The 19,790-nt window shown below is 40.2% G+C and overlaps 1 protein-coding gene across 2 annotated transcripts in view; it reads right to left on the bottom strand.

Annotated features, from left to right (window-relative positions):
• ADGRL4 (adhesion G protein-coupled receptor L4) overlaps positions 1–19,790 on the bottom strand; it is a 160,473-nt gene that overhangs the window by 79,540 nt on the left and 61,143 nt on the right. For both annotated transcript variants that reach the window (XM_029586094.1, XM_029586095.1), the window contains exons 3-4: positions 16,623–16,772; positions 12,774–12,929 (exon numbers count right to left, since the gene is read on the bottom strand). In XM_029586094.1, the coding sequence (XP_029441954.1) occupies positions 12,774–12,929; positions 16,623–16,772 (306 nt within the window). The remainder of the gene's footprint in view (positions 1–12,773; positions 12,930–16,622; positions 16,773–19,790) is intronic.

Genomic DNA, 19,790 nt, shown 5'->3' on the forward strand with positions numbered 1-19,790 from the left:
GTTCAATTATATAGCAGATATAGATGGAATGATCTCTTCCCTCTATGGCTTACAGTCAAAGACTAAAGGAAGCTTAAAAAGACAAATGGGAAGAGAATAAGGTCCTTATTAATAACCATGGTAATATTCTTCTGAATACCACTCATTTGTGGTTTTTACTCTTTTACTTTCTATTTGGGTGTTATGCCTTGGTCATATTTGATTTTTGAACATCATATCTTTTTTTTCTTGCATTTTTAAAACGGTTTTGGACTAAAACATCTGACCATTTATTATGGCCACACACATCTGTAATTTCTTTTTTAATCTTTTGAGTCCACTTGTTGGTCTTTGTGTTAAATTCCTAGTGTACACATATTGGTATGATGCTTGTTGCATTGATTTCTTATGGGGATCAGCACAGAAGCACCCTGATTTATTTTGATTCATATTATTTGGGACAACTAGGTAAGAATAGCTATAAAAAATGTAAACATGAAGAGCTTACCAGTAGTGAAATAAAAGCATGAATTCAAAAGTTAGATCATAATGATTCTGCTTATTGCAACTCTCAATTGAATCATTTAAAACACATTTTTGTAAGGGCTTCTCCCTCAATGCCACATCCTCAGGCAAGAATCAATGGTGCTTGGCCAGGAGAATTGGAAGGTTCTTAGGTTTCCCAATTTTCTACCCAAGGCATCATTAGAATTCCTATACTAAGCTGCATTAAAATCAGTTTATATGCACATCATTGACCAATTTTAATGTATTATGTTTCACAAAAGCCAGTGTTAAAACACCCAATGTATCATTGGGCATAAAAGCTTGGTTTTTGTGGAAGAAAACTAAATGATCTGCCACTGCCCATGATATGTGGTGCCCATCCCCCCTAGTATTAAGTCAGAATCCTCAGCTCCCTTCCCCCAGCATCGAAGTTCATCCCCACATTTTCTCCCCTTCCATTACATCCCCCTTTCTGGCCTATCCATTCCAAAGTCATACAACAGTGGCTTGGAGCAGGAGGAAGTCATCCGCCCTATTGCCCAACCAGTACAAAAATTCAAAATGGCATCAGCTCACCTTACACAGTCTTTTGCTTCACCTGTGGAAGCGAGTAGCCACGTGGTTAAAGTAGCAGACTGAGGGCCAGCGAAGTTAGAGTTCAAATCCTGCTGCTGATCCTTGTGACATTGGGTAAGTCACTTCATTATCTATTGTCTCAGGTCCAAATTTAGATTGTGAGCCTTCTAGTGACAGGGAAATACCTGCTGTACCTGAATGTAACTCACCTCGAGCTACCAATAAAAAGACATGAGCCAAATCCAAATGTGCAAGGCAAAATACCTTCTAAGGTTAACCAGTACCATTTTGAACAGAGGCGGATTGCAGGAAAATATCCACCTGGGGGATTGTTTCCAAAGCAGCCTATGGGGTATCTAATGTCCTCATGCACTTTTCCTGCAGCACATATGTCAACAGTTCCCAAAAGCAAGCCAAGTCCACCCTGGAATTGGGCCAAAATATCTCCAGAATAAACTAAGAAGTTGAGGACATTCTTCACCGGGGTGAGCTGAACTTCAGTCCCCGTTCCATCCATAAAAATTGGTTGGGCCCCCTATACATCTGCTTATGTGGCTTATAGAAATATATCCTGGATTCCGGGTTTGGCTCTTGAACCAGTTGCAAGTAATGACACTGCCAGCCAGTATCAGACACACGCACGCTCAGTCACAAACAGATTTTTAGATTGCAGAAACTTTATTGGCACATACACACTGACACACACAAAGACACACCCACATACTGTGTCTCTCTGATACAGTCTACTGTGCTTGTATCAGAGAGAAAGATACCCACAGACACAGTGTGTATGGGTGTATGGGTGTGTGTCTCTCTCTTATTCTCTGTGACACAGACACACAAACACTCTCTCTGACATTCGACTGCTGAGCTGCTGCTTATGTGCGCACACAGTGAGTGATCCCAGTCCAGCACTGCTGCCTCATGGTGTAAATCTCTTGCTTGCTGCCAGCCCTTCCCCATTCTGCAGCAGACCCCCTCCCTTTCCCAATTCCATTCCCTAGGACACTGGCTAGTTTCACAGCCAGCTGCTTTTCTCAGAGCTCAGTACAGTCAAAACAGACAAAAGCCTACCCAAAACTGCACAGGCACTTCCTTTTGACTAACCACCTCCCTTCCTGTGCCTGTAGCTTGCCTCCACTTCTCTGCATCCTTCCCACCACTTAAGTGCATTCCCATTGACTGCAGGCTACACACAGTCTGCTGCTTTTATGGTTCTCCAGGCTCTGCTCTGCCTACCGACTCCAGGGGAGGAGGGACCAGAAGTGATCCATACTGATCCCTGGGATTATAAAAAGAGAAAATTAAGTCCTGGCTGAGTCTGAGGAGAACCACTAACCCAAAGTAGCACAGTTCCAGATGGAATCCTGCTTTTCCTTGTGGAGCCAGGGCTGGTGCAAGGGTATTAGGTGTCATAGGCAAATTTTACAGCCTTGCACGCACTCCTGGTCCCAACCGTTCCACAAATAATTTAAAAATATACATTTATAGTAACAGATTTTACATGAAAAAAAGCATTCAGGGGCCGATTTTAAATCCTACGCACGCGGGTTACATTTTTGCACGCTACCCGGCGCGCACAAATGTACACCTGATTTTATAACATGTGTGTGCTGCCGCATGCATGTTATAAAATTCAGGGTTGGCGCTCGCAAGGGGGTGCACACTTGTGCATGCCGAGCCTTACGGGAGGCCCGATGGCTTTCCCCGTTCCCTTCGAGGCCGCTCCGAAATCGCAGCGGCCTCAGAGAGAACTTTCCTTTGATTCCCCCCCCCCCACCTATGCTGTCAAAGTTATGCCTGCCCAAGGCAGGCGTAACTTACCTGCGCTGGCACGTGAACCTCCGACATGGCCACTGTGCCGGAGGACTCATGACCGCCCCCTGACTGCTGCCCCGCCCACGGCCCTGCCCCCGGACCGCCCCTTTTTCAAAGCCCCGGGACATACGCGCCTCCCGGGGCTTGCGTACGCTGCTGAGCCTATGCAAAATAGGCTCGGCACGCGCAGGGGGCGTTTTAAAGGGTTCCGCGCGTATCTTACGCGCGTAACCCTTTGAAAATCTACCCCCCAGTGTTCTAAGGTAAAAATATTACTTACAACATGTGTTTTATTTACATGCACTGCTGTGATATCAATTAGAAAACTCTACAAAAAGACACCTGCAGCCGTATGTAATTAGGACAATTGTAAAGCATGTCAGCCCTCAGAAAACTTTAAATAACCTGAATTACAATATAGTAAACCTCCCATATAAAAACAGTACTAACTGCCAGCACTCAAACAGTAACAATCCATCCTATGAAATGCAACACTGCAAATATTGCACCAGGCCCTAATACACCAATATACCTGATATTAGGGAAAAAGAACAAACCAAGCTGTTATACATCCCTACACAGAAACTTCTTGCTAGCAGAATACCTCACCTCAGTCACACATACAGAACACAGATAGACCTTCACCAAATACAGAATAAAGAGATAATAAAGTATAATTAGAAGCATGCAGACAAAAAGTTAATAGGAAACTGTAACAAGACAGGCTCCATATGCAGTGCTACAATGAAAAAACAGAAACATCACCATTCCTCATTAAGCATCAAACAAAATTAAGACATAGAAACCATCAGTCCTAATAGTAAAACTATACTCCTAAAAAGAATAAATATTTCAAAACAGCTGATGAATAGTACATTCAATGATTAAAAACATATAACATTGTTTTTTTTAATTTTCCAAATATCAATAAAATATTTCAAAATAGCAGCCACATCAAATAAGAACCAATAATTAAAACTAAGGCTAAAGAATATCCCCCGCTGTCCATTCCTGAGAACTTTAGTCTCCAGTCACCCAGAGATTGTCATGGATTAATCAGGGGCAGGAGGTCTTGTCTCTCTTACATATATGTACACTCTCTAACATACATGTTCATTTTTACACAAACTCCCTTATATTCTCTCTCACACATATGCTGACTGGCTCAGAAACTCTGGCTCACATACATGCTAACTGGTTTAAATAGTCCTCTTTCTCACTAGCTCACTTACTCTTGCTCACATAGATGATCTGGAAACCGCAGCAAACCTGCCTGTATTATGCAGTGCAACAATGGAAAAATAGAAACATCATCATTCCTCATAAAACAATGCATTAAGCGATAAAGTTAAGAGATATAGAACAACATTCATAATATTAAAGCCATATTAATAAAAAGAATAAATGTCAAGCAGGCAACAGCCAATGAACATCCAGTAATTAAAATTATATACATGTTTAAAATTTAAAAATACGAGGATTAAAAATCTCCAGTTCCCCATATATGGGATGTTTTGAATTCCAGTCACCCACAGATTGTTGTGGATTGGGGGAGAGGGGCCTCACAATCCTTATCCACTCTCTCACACACACATGCTGTCACACACACAGACCCTCTCTCTCACTATATTTGCTTTCATATACACAGGCTCTCTCACTCTCACACAGATGCATTTTCTCTCGTTCTCACATAGAAACCTAGAAATGATGGCAGAAAAGGACCAAATGGTCCATCCAGTCTGCCCAGCAAGCTTATGGTAGTATCTGCTGCACCATGCAGTTTACCCCCATGCTTATCAGTTTCCCAGACTGTAAAAGTCAGGGCCTTTATTGGTTGCTGTCTGAATCTAATTCTCCTTTACCCCACATACACACAGGTGCTCACAGACACATTCAGGCTTTCTCAAACATATGCAGTCTCTAACACATATACAGGCTCTCTCTCACACACATGCAGGCTTTCTTGCTTTCTTGTACACATGTAGGCTCTCACACACACATGTGCAGGCTGACTCATACATACATGCAGACTCTCTCTTTCTCTCTCTCATATATACATACACACGCAGTCTTTCTCTCTCACACACAAGTATACACACATACAGCTTTCAGGCCTCCCTCTTCTGGGGCTTGTCTTTGGCCACTGTTGGATGGTAGCACTGCACCTCATTGCCAGAAGGGAGGTGGATGGAGACCACTGCTACGGTGTAACTCTTGTAAGGTGTGTGTGTGGGGGGGGGGATGACCTTGTGGCCTTACAGGCCTCTGTTTGAGCCACGGAAGGATGGGCTCTGCCACAGCCCCACAGGCCTCTCTTCAGGCCATGGCAGGATGGGCTCTGCCATACCCCACAGGCTTCTCTTCAGGCTGTGGCAGGATGGGCTCTGCCGCAGCCTTGCAGGATATTCGTCGGGCTACAGCAGCCCCTCTTCTTTTCTTTGGTTGGGAGGCTGAAAAAAAGAACATGTGATGGGAGAGACCAGACTACAAGAGGAAGTCCAATTCTCCAATAGGCCAATCTGCCCCTGGTTTTCAATTTTGACACCACCTGGGCAAGAGAGATGATGACCCTTTTGCTCTAATTGACTGTTGGATGGGGCAGAGATCTGATGGGGGACTGAGAGAGGCCACATTTGCCTATCACCTGAACCTGACCCCTTGCTTGGACTTGGCCACGTTTTCTGCTGCCTGGACCTGACCATTCTTGCTAGCTGCGGGGAACCGCTGAAAATTCTAAATGGGGAAATGGCGTCGGGTTCGAAAAATTGATGGACCTGCAGCATCATTGAAGTTTTCTTGCATGAATTGACACCGCTCAAAGATCTGCTTGTATCCCCGCAAAAAAAAAAAGGGGCAGTGCTGGATTAGGAGAGCTTAAACGTATTTCTCTGAAGCAGCTTGTGTTGTGAAACGCGCAACACAAGCTGCTTCATCATCTTCTCTTTTGACGTACGAGTGACCCTGACAGCTACGGGACGAGTGACCCCGACAACTACGAATAAGGAAAGTTGATACTTTTTAAATATATACCAAAAATATACAAAAATTGAACTTTGTCGTTCTGGATGCTAGCTACTTGGACCAATTGATTAAAAGTGACTCCAATGAAGTGCTTGAAATACAAGTCCAACTTGTGAGCACTGGGGGTGGTATGATGGTCCTTAAATCCATACTTTGAATATATGAAAATATTGACATATACAGCGTTGTAATTTTCCCAAATTTCTAAATACCACGTGTTTCAATATAAATTTCAATTACCCCAATGTTGATTGGGTAAATGTCTCATTGGGAAATACTAGGGAGATAGTTTCTAGATACCATAAATGATGTCCTCCCTGTGATGCAAGCCCTGATGTGAGAGGTAACAGTAGTTTAATAGTAGTAGGGCCCCTTGGCAATAATGATCATAACATAATCAATTTTAACAGTCATCGAAGAGAGGACATTAAGGAAAACTACTGCAGTAGCACTCAACTTTAAAGAAAGACTATGAAAAAATGAGGATATTAGTTAGGAAAAAACAAAGGAGAAGTTATAAACATTAAAAATTTGTTTGCGGTATGGAAATTATTTAAAAACAACATCTTGTAATCCAAGACTAAATGAATTCTGTGCATTAAAAAAGGTAGAAAGAAGACCAAATGATTACCGGCATGGCTAAATGATGAGGTGAAAGACACTGTTTAGGTCGTCTTTTAGAAACTGGAAGATGGATTCAGATAAAGAAAATAAGAGCATGAAAACTGGCAAGTTATATGTAACGTATTAATAAGCTACGTCAAAAGAGAATTTGAAAAGAGCTTACAAAAGAGGCAAAAACTCAAAATAAAATATTTTTCAAATGTATTAAAAGCAAGAAGCCTGTGAGAAAGTTGGTTGGACCATTAGATGTTAGAGGGGTAAAAGGATTGCCAATTCTTTGCTTCAGTCTTTACTGAGGAGGATGTCAGGGGAGATACCTATGCAGGAAACATTCTTTGAAGATGATGATTCAGAGAGATTTAATCAAATCTTGATCAACTGGGAAGATGTAAAAGAGGAAATAAACCAAAAAAAGTAACAAATCCCCAGGACCAGATAGTATAAATCCCAGACTTCTGAACAATCACAAAAATGAAATTGTAGACTTATTACTAATAATATATAACTTCTTATTTAAATTAGTTATGATACCTAAAGACTGGAGAGTGGCCAAGTCCATTTTTGAAAAGGTCTTCAGGGTGATCTGGGAAACTACAGATCTGTAAACCTGATGTCAGTGCCAGACAAAGTGGTAGAAGTTATTCTGAAGAATATACCATAATTACTGGCCATTTGGATAGACACAGATTGACAGGGCAGAACCAATATGAATTCAGACAAAAAAAAGTGTTGGCTTACAAATCTATTAGACATTTATGAAGGGTTAGCAAATATGTGGGCAAGGGTGGGTCAAGTGATATAGTGTATCTGTATTTTCAAAAGATATTTGACAGTCCTTTATTATGTATTCATCAAGAAATTTAAAAAGTCATGGGATAGAAGGAAAAGTCCTATTGCAGATTGATAACTGGCTAAAGTAAAGGAAACAGAGAGTAGAACTGAATGATCATTTCGATCAAAAGAGAAAGATAAATTGTAGAATGCACCAGGGATCTGCACTAGGATTGGTGCTTTTAAATATATTCATATATGATCTGGAATTAAAAGTGAAGTGAGGTGATCAAATTTGCAGATGACACAAAATGAATCAAAGTTGTTTGTTCGTAAGCTGATTGTGAGGAATTTCAAGAGGACCTTGCGAGACTGAGGATTGGGTGTCTAAATAGAAGCTGAAATTTAATGTGGACAAGTGCAAAGTGATGCACATAAGGAAGAATAATCCAAATTATGAGTACATGATGGTGGACATCATCATCTGGGATAAGGATCTTGGAATTACCAGTATAGTTAAAAGGTGAGGTCAAAGAGACTATTTTAGCTAAAAGAACTTCTTTCAAAAATTTGAAGGAGGATCCATCTGAAGAAAATAAGAAAAAGAGTCAAAATTCATAATAAAGAATCCCAATACCACCCTTCTAATAGAGGAATGCCGCAAGGATCATCACTTTCACCCACCCTTTTCAATGTCTACCTGCTACCACTCTGCCAACTACTTACAAAATTAAGCCTGAAACATTTCCTTTTTGCAGATGACGTACAGATCGTAATCCCTATAAAAGAATCAATCTCAAAAACAATGGAATACTGGGACAGTTGCCTATTAGAAATTAAACTTCTCCTCAACAGTCTAAACCTTGTACTCAATGCTTCGAAAACAGAATTCCTGCTCATATCACCGGAAAACAATAACACACTTCCTAAACCACCCACACTCCTTCAAACAACCCACGTAAGAGACTTAGGAGCCATCCTAGACAATCGTCTAAACCTCAAAACATTCATTAACCAAACCACCAAAGATTGCTTCTACAAATTACATATCCTGAAAAGAATAAAACCGCTGTTTCACACTCAGGACTTCAGAACAATCTTGCAAGCAATAATCTTTTCCAAACTAGATTATTGCAACTCATTACTATTAGGCCTCCCAGCTTCTTACACCAAACCTTTACAAATGGTTCAGAACTCTGCAGCCAGAGTCCTTACAAATTCCAGGAAAATTGACCACATTTCACCTATTCTCAAAAACCTCCATTGGCTTCCGATCCACTATAGAATCATGTACAAAACCATTAACATCATTTACAAAACTATCAACCAACACACGCAACTCGACCTACAAATACCACTTAAAAAATTCACCTCCGCCAGGCCTATCAGGGAACACTACAAAGAGTTACTCCAAATTCCAAAGGCCAAAACCTACCAACATAAATCCTTGAGTCTCAGAGCCTTCTCATCAGCAGGTCCAGCTCTCTGGAACTCGATCCCACCTGATTTGAGACAAGAGCCATGCTCTTTAACATTTAGGAAAAGACTAAAAACTTGGCTTTTCAAAAAAGCATTTCCAAGCCTTGAATAAAACCTCCTCTCACTAGCACTAACTCGTATGCAATAATGGAATGTAAACACGAATCAACCAACCTCAAACCCTCTCTCACTAATTCCTGCTGAATATTTATCATACTATTACCATTCACAACTGTGTCATATTTATTCATTTGATTACCTATGTACCGTTTCATAGTCTTATTTTTCCACTTGCTATTCTAATGTATCAATAGGCTGAAATGTAAATATTGTGCTGTTCAATTTCTCCCCTTCCATCCCAAGTTTATTTTCCTTGTTTTTTGTAACTTTCCCTCTCCCTTTTTCTGATTCACTGTATTTAAAGTTCAAGGTTCTTATTGAAAATATTGTTTTTTTATGTTATGTTATGCTTTACACTCCTTGTTATTTGTAAACCGGGTTGATGTGATGCCTATCATGAAACTCGGTATAACAAAAACAATAAATAAATAAATAAATAAATAAAAAGCATAAGCATTGGCAAGTTAAATGTAAAATATTGATAAAACAGGCTAAAAGAGAATTTGAAAAGAAGTTGGCCATAAAGGCAAAAAACTATAATAACATTTTTTAAAATAAATCTGAAGCAGGAAGCCTGTGAGGGAGTTAGTTGAACTGTTAGATGATTGAGAGGTTAAAGAGGCCCTTAGGGAAGATAAGTCCATCACAGAAAGACTAAATGAATTCTTTGCTTCGGTGTTTACTAAGGAAGATGTTGGGGAGATACCCATTCCGGAGATGGTTTTCAAGGGTGACAATTCAGATGACTTGATCTAAATTGCCATCAACCTGGAAGATGTAGTAGGCTAGATTGACAAACTGGAGCGTAGCAAATCACCTGGACTCGATGGTATACACCCCAGGGTTCTGAAAGAACTAAAAAATGAAATTTCAGACCTGTTACAAGTAATATGTAACCTATCATTAAAATCATTCATTGTAACTGAAGACTGTAGGGTGGCCAATGCAATCCTGAAATATCAAAAGGGCTCCAGAGGTGATCCAGGAAACTATAGAACGGTGAGCCTGGCTTCAGTGCTGGAAAAAATCATGGAAATTATTATAAAGAATAAAATCACAAAACATATAGCTAGACATGATTTAGTGATACACAACTAGCATGGATTTACGCAAGGAAAATCTTGCCTCACAAATCTGCTACATTTTTTTTGTAGGGGTGAATAGGCATATGGATAAAGGTGAACTGGTAGATGTGGTACATTTGACAAAGTACCTCATGAGGGCTTCTAAGGAAACTAGAAGATCAAGGGATAGGAGGAGATGTCCTTTTCGGGATTGCAAACTAGTAAAAGCTAAAGACAGGAAACAGAGTGGGATTAAATGGTCTGTTTTCACAGTGGGGAAAAAGGTAAACAATGGAGTGCCTCAGGGGTTTTTAATATATATATAAATGATCTGGAAAGAGGTACAACAAGTGAGATGATCAAATTTTCAGGTGACACAAAATTATTCATAGTAGTTAAATCACAAGCAGATTGTGCTAAATTGCAGGAGGACCTTGCAAGACTAGAAGATTGGGCACTCATATAGCAGATGAAATATAATGTAGATAAGTGCAAGGTGATGCATATAAGGAAAAATAACCCATGCTATAGTTACACAATCTTAGGTTTAAATTTTAGGCGTTATCACTCAGGAAAAAGATCTAGGCATCATAGTTGATATTACATTGAAATTGTTGGCTCAGTGCTGTGGTGGTCAAAAAAGAAAACAGAATATTAAGAATTATTAGGAAGGGAATGGCAAATAAAACAGAGGATGTCATAATGCTTCTGTATCACTCAGTGGTTAGACCGCACCTTGAATACAGTGTTAAATTCTGATTGCTGCATCTAAAAAAATATATAGTAGAACTAAAAAAGGTACAGAGAAGTGTGTCCAAAATGGTAAAGGACGTGGAACAGTTCCCCTGTGAGGAAAGGCTAAACAGGTTAGGGTTCTTCAGACAGGAGAAGAGATGGCTGAGAGGAAATGTGATAGGGGTCTATAAAAAACATGAGTGGGATGGAATGGGTAAATAGGAAATGGTTATTTACCCTTTCCAATAGTACTAGGACTAGAGGACACCCAATGAAGCTAATAGGTAACACATTTAAAACAAATCAGAGAAAGCATTTTTTCACTCAGCTCACAATTAAACTGTGGAATTTGATGCTGGAGGCTGTGGTGAAAGCAGGTAGTGTAGCTGGGTTTAAAAATAGTTTAGACAAGTTCCTGGAGGAAAAGTCTATAAATTATTATTAGCCATGTAGACTTGGGAAAGCCACACTGCTTATCCCTATTTATGTGCAAGAAAGATTGGATCTGTTCCTTGGGATCCTACTCAATTGTTGTGATCAGACTGGCAGCTGTCAGAGATAGGATGCTGAGCTTGACCCAATACGGCATTTCTTATATTCTTAAGTTCCAAAGTCCAGTTTCTGTTTTGCTGTTTGCCAGGGCTAGGGTTGTGTCATACAGGGGCATGGCCAGAACTAGATTTTTTTAGGCGGTGGCCCCCAAAGTTTAACACTTGTGGGTATTATGGCCAGACCCCACTATTTTCCATTCCTTACTCCACCTTCAAGGTGAGTCAGTCTTTAAAGCAGTGGCTGCAAAACCCTTTCAGTTTCTGGCAATGCTCCCATCCTGTCTCTTCTCTCTTCCTGCATGTGCTTGCTGTTTCTCATTCTCTCTCTCTCTCTGTGGTTAATGTCTCAGATTTCTACAGAGCAATTATGTAAATAAGTTTCCACCTAGCCCAGGCATTCTATGGGGCTGAGAAAAAAAGAGCTTATATTATCTGACAAGAGTAAGCAGAAAGACATGGATGGCCTCAGACTTTTGCATGTCTAGCCCAAGGGCAGTCAGGTTTCCTATTCAAATTAGCACTCTTAAAGGTACAGGAGATCATGGACTAGCAGTGCTTCCAGTACCTGCAGGCCCTCTAACTGCTGCACCTTCAAGGGGCTGACTTAGATGGGAAATGACCCACCCTGCTAGAGATGGGAACCTGATAAGGGTCTGAAAACCCTACTAGTTCAAGAGACTTTTCAAATCTGATTGATTTCAGATGTCAACTTTCTTTCTTTAAAAAAAGTGTATTGCGGGGAATCATTATGTAATACCTGATTTATTTTTCTTAGATTTTATGTTCCTATGTTTTTATGAAATTGTTTTTAATGTTTTTATAACGAATTGTATTTATAATTGCTATGCACTCTGCATCGGACAGCATTGCTGAGAGATCATGGAATCTAACTTTTATAAATAAAGTGTATGGGAAGGGGGCACAAGCCCCCAAAGCCCACCCATGACTATGCCCCTGGTTTCAAAGGCACCATTTGCAGCCCCTGGGGAAGAGAGAATCCCAGCCATCACTCATCTACTGGCTAGAGTCAGAGTGCAGGCACGCAAGTCAGATTCTGGAAAGAGCCATAGTCTATGATTCTTGGTTGAGGATTGTTATTACAATTGGCTGGGCCCGATAGAGAAAAGGGGCAAAAAAAAAAAGAGAGACAACACCAAGAGAGACAACACCCTTAGTTATTCCTTAGATCATTCTGTTCAGCTTCTGAAGTCTCACGGGATTAGAGGTTAATGTGATTATAGGTTCAAAGAAGTTATGACTGCTTTTTGCTTCTCTGTCTTCCTGCATGCTACTATCACAAAAATTGATCTTATATATATAAACCATATCAAGTTACCAAACAACAGAAGTGTTTAGTAAGTTATTCATGAACAATTTAAGACAGAATGTATCCATTTTTTTGAACATGCAAATATCAACCTCTTGTGTGTTTATTCATCTGTGGTTGATTCATTAGAGCCTTAAAACAAAGGACCTGGTGGATCTCACGGATGATCTATAGCACATAAGCCTTCATAATATCACTTACCTTGACAAATTGTGCCATCATTTGGCTTAAACTGTAATTTTCCTGAGGATGGTTGATAACCTTCTCTACATGAGCAGTTATATCCTCCAACTGTGTTTTCACATTTTGCATGATCACCACAGTCAACCGTATCTGTTTCATTGCATTCATCTATTTCTGCAAATACCATGCAAAATTGGATGTTTTTATTAAGTATTTACAAACTTACACTTTGCTGTCTTGTTGATAATGCAATCCAGCATACTTCTAATGATTTCACATCAAAAGGTTACAAAAGGAGAAAAGGAATTGCAATTTAATGGCAGTACATCTGAATATTATCACTGAACAACTAGTGGTACCCTTCAACTTAGCATATTTCAAGAAAATGTTTGTCCTGATAAAATATAGGATAGGGAGCACATTCATAATAATAATAATAATAATAATAATAACCTGTTGATTTTTTTGTGACATCTATATAACAACTAACCACAAAAATGATAATTAAAGGGCTTTGGAAACTGGAAACTACTAATTTTGATTTATGTTTACTTTCAAAAACTGTAAGATTTGACACCAATTTACTGATAGAAATAATACATGTGTAAAAAATATAAATTTTAATTGTTAATAGTAATACATAATTTTTCCATTATTAACCTTAATCTTTCAGGAAGAAATGGAAATAAATCACAGGACAGTACATGAAAATGTAATTTAAAATGGATCCTGATTGACCATCTGTCTGTATTTCAGGCTCCTCCTTTTACACTTCAGATTTAAATTCTGCAATTAAAAAAGGACTTATTATGCAAGATAGATTTTCACTTGACTGAAAAAGGTCAGTAATGTTCCTACCAAAATGTGACTTTTGTTTCCCATTGTGGTTTAGTACAAGGGAGTGAATATAATTACCAGTAATGAAATATATTTTTTGTCTTGTGTCAATATATTTTAATACCTAGTGATGGAAAGAGACATTTTACTTATACATTGTAAAAGTACTAGAACTGAATCCTAAAAATATCTGTACTCTCAAAAATAGGGTGCTTAGCTATGTGTTAAAAGGGGTGCTTTAGCAGTATACCACTGTGCACAGGTTATGAATAATCCATACAGACGTGTGTGGCTCATGAACTGCATTTTATATACTATGAATCTGTGGGAGCAATGTTCCATTTAATTAATATATATATTAAATGCAATTTTAGTAAAAGCTCAATAAATTGCTGCTATTTGAGTGATCGGTTTATATCCATGGAAAATTATTTTATTTACATGCAAAGGCTGTCCATGTTAACAAAAAAGGTATTCCTAAGTGTAAAATGTCTTTTTGGTCTATTGCAAGCCCTACACCATATATGTATTGTGTTATATCACTTGTGTCTTTATATGGCATCCAAATTTCAATTTTAACTGCAGGTAAAAGCTATTTCTAAAAGCTTCCAATTCAAAAAATGTCTCCTGAACCTAGACATGATCATGTTTTGGTGAGTCAGTGCCTGTATTAAAGGGATTTACTAAAATAGCAGAAGACAATATTCAAAAGCCAGTTCGATGGATAACTCATAAGTTATCTGTCTAAATGGAAACCTTTGCATATTCAGCCACTTATTTGAGTAATTTATAGCCAGATAAGTCACTACCCAGCTATAATTTAGCTGGATAAAAAAGGAGCATTGCAGAGAGGGGTTTAGTTATTCAGCTAATTTAGCTGAATCTCAGATAAATCTGGCTAAATTAGCTGGATAATTTTAGATTTGGCCCTGTGTGGCCAGAAAACCTGCTGCTTAACCGGATATCCTTAAAAGATATATGACTAAGCGGCACTGTCAAAACCTTAAAATAAAATGAAATAAAAGGTCCAGAGGCCCAATCTCATCCCTCCCCCCCCCCAAAAAAAGTGTCACACCTGGCCCTGTCAGGCCATGCTTCCCGCATCCCCCTCATCCTCTCATTAAATCACAAAAAGTGCCGGTGTTTGTAGCGGGGCCCCCTGCCCTGTTTTTGTTTTTTATAATGGAGAAGCTTGGACTTCTCTCCTTTCCCCCTTTCCCTCTCATCCATCCGCAGCACTGAAATGATTTGGCGGCCCCCTCTCTATTCTCCCTGACACTCCCCATCCTCCCCACCAATACTTTCCCCCCTCCTGTGCCTCCGGCGTTGTAGCTGGCTAATTTAGGGTAGTATATTCAGTGGGACTTTTATCTCACTGAACAGCCTACTGAACATAGCCCCCCCTTAGCTTCCTCACAAACATAAGCTTGTGAAACTTGTTTGCTTCATAAGCTGAACCAGCTGGCCTCACGAGGGTAGTGTCTCCACCTTTATGGCTCTGAAACATTATCATGTTGAAGCTTGGACAACACAACTCATTTTATTCCCATAATTTAAAAATGTGCACCAAAAAAAAAAAAAAAATCTCTTCACATCAGATCTTTTGATTATTTGTTACACACATTGAAATCTGAACGCCCTATCGGGTAGATTTTCTAAGGCGCGCACGCGTGCTTCCCGGCGCGCACACATGGCCGCACCAATTTAATAACATGCGAGCGCCGGTGCGCGCATGTTATAAAATTGTTGGGCCGGGCGCACATGCGTGCCGGATTTTGCAATCCCTGCGCGCGCAAGGGGTGAAGAATTAGTCAATTCCCGTGTGGCGACGCATCCCGGTCTTCCCCAGTTTCCTCCCAGTCCGCTCCAATTAAGGAGCGGACTGGGAGGAAACTTCCCTAACCCCCTACCTAATCTTCCATCCCCTTCCCCTCTCCTCCCCACCCCCTAAACTTACCCTACCTTACCTTTTTTGTTTTTAATTTTACAAGTTACTGCTCCACTGGGGCAGTAGTAACTTGTGCGCGCAGGCACGCTCTTCCCTGGCACAGTGGCAAATGGCCGCTGTACCAGCGCCTCCAGCCCCATCCCTCTCCGCCCCTTTATCTGGGCCTGACACTTTGGTGCTTAATGGGGGTTACGCGCTGGCAAACATTTCCCCAGATCTATCCTTAGGCGCGCCTGGACCCATTATTGGTAAATTTATAGGCATATAGGACATACTTGCATAAGTTAATCTTATACTAAGCAGGCAATTTTTTTAACAGGCTAATTCCATGGCTAAAGCATTCTTATACCTGTGAAAATGCCTTTGAAAATTACCTCTCCTCCTCAGGACAGTTTTCAGTGGCCTGCAAGACAATTTTCAAAGGTAAACTCCTCTCGGAGTTTCTCTTTGAAGATCCACTGGCAGGTCCATGCCATGAGTGCATTTAATCCACATATTGCAGATACAAAGTATGCAAGTTAAATCCATGAAAAGCAGGCATGGCGATTTCAAAGTGAAATCCCTGTTCGTGCATTTCTTTGACTGCCCCATTCCTGCCTCTTTCAACCATCACTTTTCCCTGTTGAGTGCCTGGGTCAATTTTTATAGTCCTTTTAATATAAATCCCTGGGGAAATAGCCCCTAAAATCCAGGGAGTAGGTGCGACAAATGACTCCCCTTGTCCCCTCCCTTCCCTGAACCCTTGCTTCACTCCTATCCCTCCCATGGGTACTCCATGCTCTGATTAGTTCACCATATTCACCGATGAGATGCAGCTTGGATGTCTTCCTTAAACAACTAGGATGGCCTCTACTGTTTCCCAATTAGATTCTCAACAATTATAAATTGCTTCACCCTGGATTCAAATTTTCTTTAAGCAGGACCTATTTTATACGGTTTCACTGCTATCATAATGGTGATGATCCCTACCATTAGAACTCCATGATGTGTGATGTCGTCTTCATAAACGTCCAGTTGTCTCAGGAATATAGTGCATACATCATTTCTTCCCTAGGGGTTTAACTTCATTTTTCTTAGCTTACCTTGACAGAAGGTTCCATCATTAGCTTCAAACTTGTCTGGGCCTGTGGATCTGAAACCTGGTAGACACATGCAGTAGTAGCTTCCTATTGTATTGGTGCAATTGGCATTCTCTCCACAAATCTGTGTAGCATTCTGACATTCATTGTCATCTAATGAGATACAAATTAGTGTCAATTATTGTATTCTGATTTAAAAAAACCCAAGAACATGAAAAATATTAATTGCAGGTATGAACAAGGTAAATGTACATAATATTAGTGTATTCCATCATGTCTGTCAAGGATTTTTATATGGAAAGGGCAGTTTTCAAAAGCAATTTACTTGGGCAAATTGGTTGTTTGTAAACCATCCACCCTTTCTCCATAATAAAATTATGCATAGGAATCAACAGTGTGTGTTCTTTTTACCCAGGCAAAGGCCTCAAGGACCCCCAATCTAGGCGTTCTTGGAAATGCACGTTGCATTTTCTACTTCCATTGACAAAGCACTTTTTATCCCAATAAAGCAAATTTCATATTTGGCTAGCTGACAGCTGTATCTACATATGCATCAAATGATAATTAATGATTGAACCAAACACTTAGGTGTTCAAATTAATTGAGATTAATTTCAGCTCTTCTTCTTTCAGTATCAGTTGACATAATGAATGGTATGATGTCCTATACTATAACTTTTGTGATGTGGGCATTTATCAAAAGGCTATTAGCACATTAGCAGTACTATTTCTGTAGATTTGGAAAATCTACTTATAGAATATTCTTGGTTTTACTTTTCAAAAATTTGTTCCATAGGCACTGAATAGGAGAGCCTTTAAGAATTTAGGACTTCTGAAGTTTAGGGGTAGATCTTATAACATGCGCACACCTGATTTTATAACTTGTGCGCGCAGGCACGCGCAAGTTATAAAATCAGGGGTCGGCGCATGCAAGGGGATGCACAATTGTGCACCTTGCGCACGCCAAGCCATGCTGCCTTCCCCCGTTCCCTTCCCCCTAGCCCGAGCTTCCCACCCCTTCCCCTAACCTTTCCCCTCCGAGCCCTACTTTAACCCTCCCCAAACGTTTTATCCTACCTTTTGTGCCTGCCTCTGGGCAGACGCAAGTTGCACGCGCCGGCATGCAATCCCTCGACACAGCGGCAATGGCCGCTGTGTTGCAGGCCTCTGGCCCTGCCCCCGCCCCTTTTTGTAAGCCCTGGGACTTACACGCATCCCGGGGTTTTACTGCATTGCCGGGCCTTTTTTTAAATAGGCCTGGCATGCGTAACCCCCCTCCTCTGGATTTACGCGCGTAGGGCTTTGAAAATCTTCCCCTTAATGTTTTGCAAGCCTTCTGTTATGGATAGTAGCAACTGCCACTCCATGCAGGCTACCCCAAGCTTTCTGTTCAGGATGGTTGCTACTTCCTCTCACTGCAAGCTACCCTAACCCTTCTGTTAAGGATGGTAACAACCTCTGCTTAGTGCAGGCTACCCCAAGCCGCCTGTTAAGGATGGTAGCAACTTCTGCACAGTGCAGGCTAAATACAAGCCTTCTGTTCAGGATGGTTGCAACTGCCACTCCATGCAGGCTACCCCAAGCCTTCTGTTAAGGATGGTTGCTACTTCCTCTCACTGCAAGCTACCCTAACCCTTCTGTTAAGGATGGTAACAACCTCTGCTCAGTGCAGTCTACCCCAAGCCTTTTATTAAGGATGGTAGCAAGTTCCTCTCGGTGCAGGATACCTTGCTATTTTTCACTTATGAAAATAAAGCAGGATTTGCATAAAATGATGATTTACACGTGTAAGTCGGTATATTTTAAAACATGCATGTGTAAATGAAATTGCTCCACCAATTCACCCATTCTTCTTTCTGGTCCTTGAGACCCTTCTGGTTCTTCAGCCTGAACTCCCCCCAGTTCACTCAGACCTCCCAACCAGCCAATACTATGTTATAAACATGTTTTTAAATCATTTACGCAAGATAATTAGGTGTAAAATTGGTAAATTGCCAAATCTACATACACACACCCCCTCTTTTTTTAAAATACCAATCTACTTATGTAATTGTTGGCCTCACAAAAGAATTTTAATTACCAAACTAGCAGTAATACATAACGTATGTACATCATTTAAATGTCATATTTTTAAATCATTTATTCATGCAAACAACCTTTCATATAATTAACATTCAATTAATCCACAACCCATAAAAACCATCATAAAAAGACCACACTCACTCACACACACACCCGAAGTACTTCTACATTCACCAATAACATAAACATACGTAAATCCCCAAATTCTATAAAAACTAATCCCGCCCTGACAAAGTTAGTGTAATAACTGACCCATATTAGTTCACCTTGAGTCTTGACTCCAGCAGCCATATTTTGAAATATCTGTAATTTATGGAACGTCTTAGCTGGCAGACCCACAAACAGCACATTTCCATAACCAATAGTGTGTGCTGGGTTAAAATTCTTTATTTGCTTTCTAGAATGTAAGGCCCACCCTCTGCATTTTCCTTTTAAACCTGAGTTTTTTTGAAATGTAAGTTGGAAAGTACTTCTGATAACAGAGCTGTTGAGTTTAACCATGCTTGCTGTAATTAAAATACATTTCCTGAAGTCTCATACTCTTCTTAGCTGTGTGCCTTGACTAGATTGTGAGCATAGATGTACAGAAGCGATAAGTAATAATAGCATTCTTATAAAAGAATCGCTTAATTTTGTATGATTTTAACTATGAAATCTACTTGTTTTCACTGGATTTATGTTAGTTCTCCCATAGGTATGTTCACTATTTAAATAGATCCTTCTCCACCGCATCCTCTGTCACCTCTTTTTACCCACCCTTCCTCCCATGTATTCAGCTGTTATTGTTTGTTTATGGTTGGCTTTTTCATTGTTCCTGTTTGGAGTGAGCCCTACTTGTCTCTAATGTAGAAATTGATATAGGAATTGAGCAATGAGTTTGTTAATGCACCGAGGGGAGGAGAAGATTGGATAAACCAGGGCAGCTTGACAGTGCATTGAGAATGCTGGCCGTGCTACCGGTCCTTACTTAGGATGTGGCAAGAGGTGACTTGGACGGAGCTCTGCTGGTGCTGCTTTGAAAGCCAGGATTGGCTGTTGGTGATCCTCCATTGAGGACATGGTGGGGTCTGCAGGAAAAGTGTGTATGGGG

The sequence above is a fragment of the Rhinatrema bivittatum genome, unplaced genomic scaffold (assembly GCF_901001135.1).
Source record: "Rhinatrema bivittatum unplaced genomic scaffold, aRhiBiv1.1, whole genome shotgun sequence".
Taxonomy (NCBI): Eukaryota; Metazoa; Chordata; class Amphibia; order Gymnophiona; family Rhinatrematidae; genus Rhinatrema; species Rhinatrema bivittatum.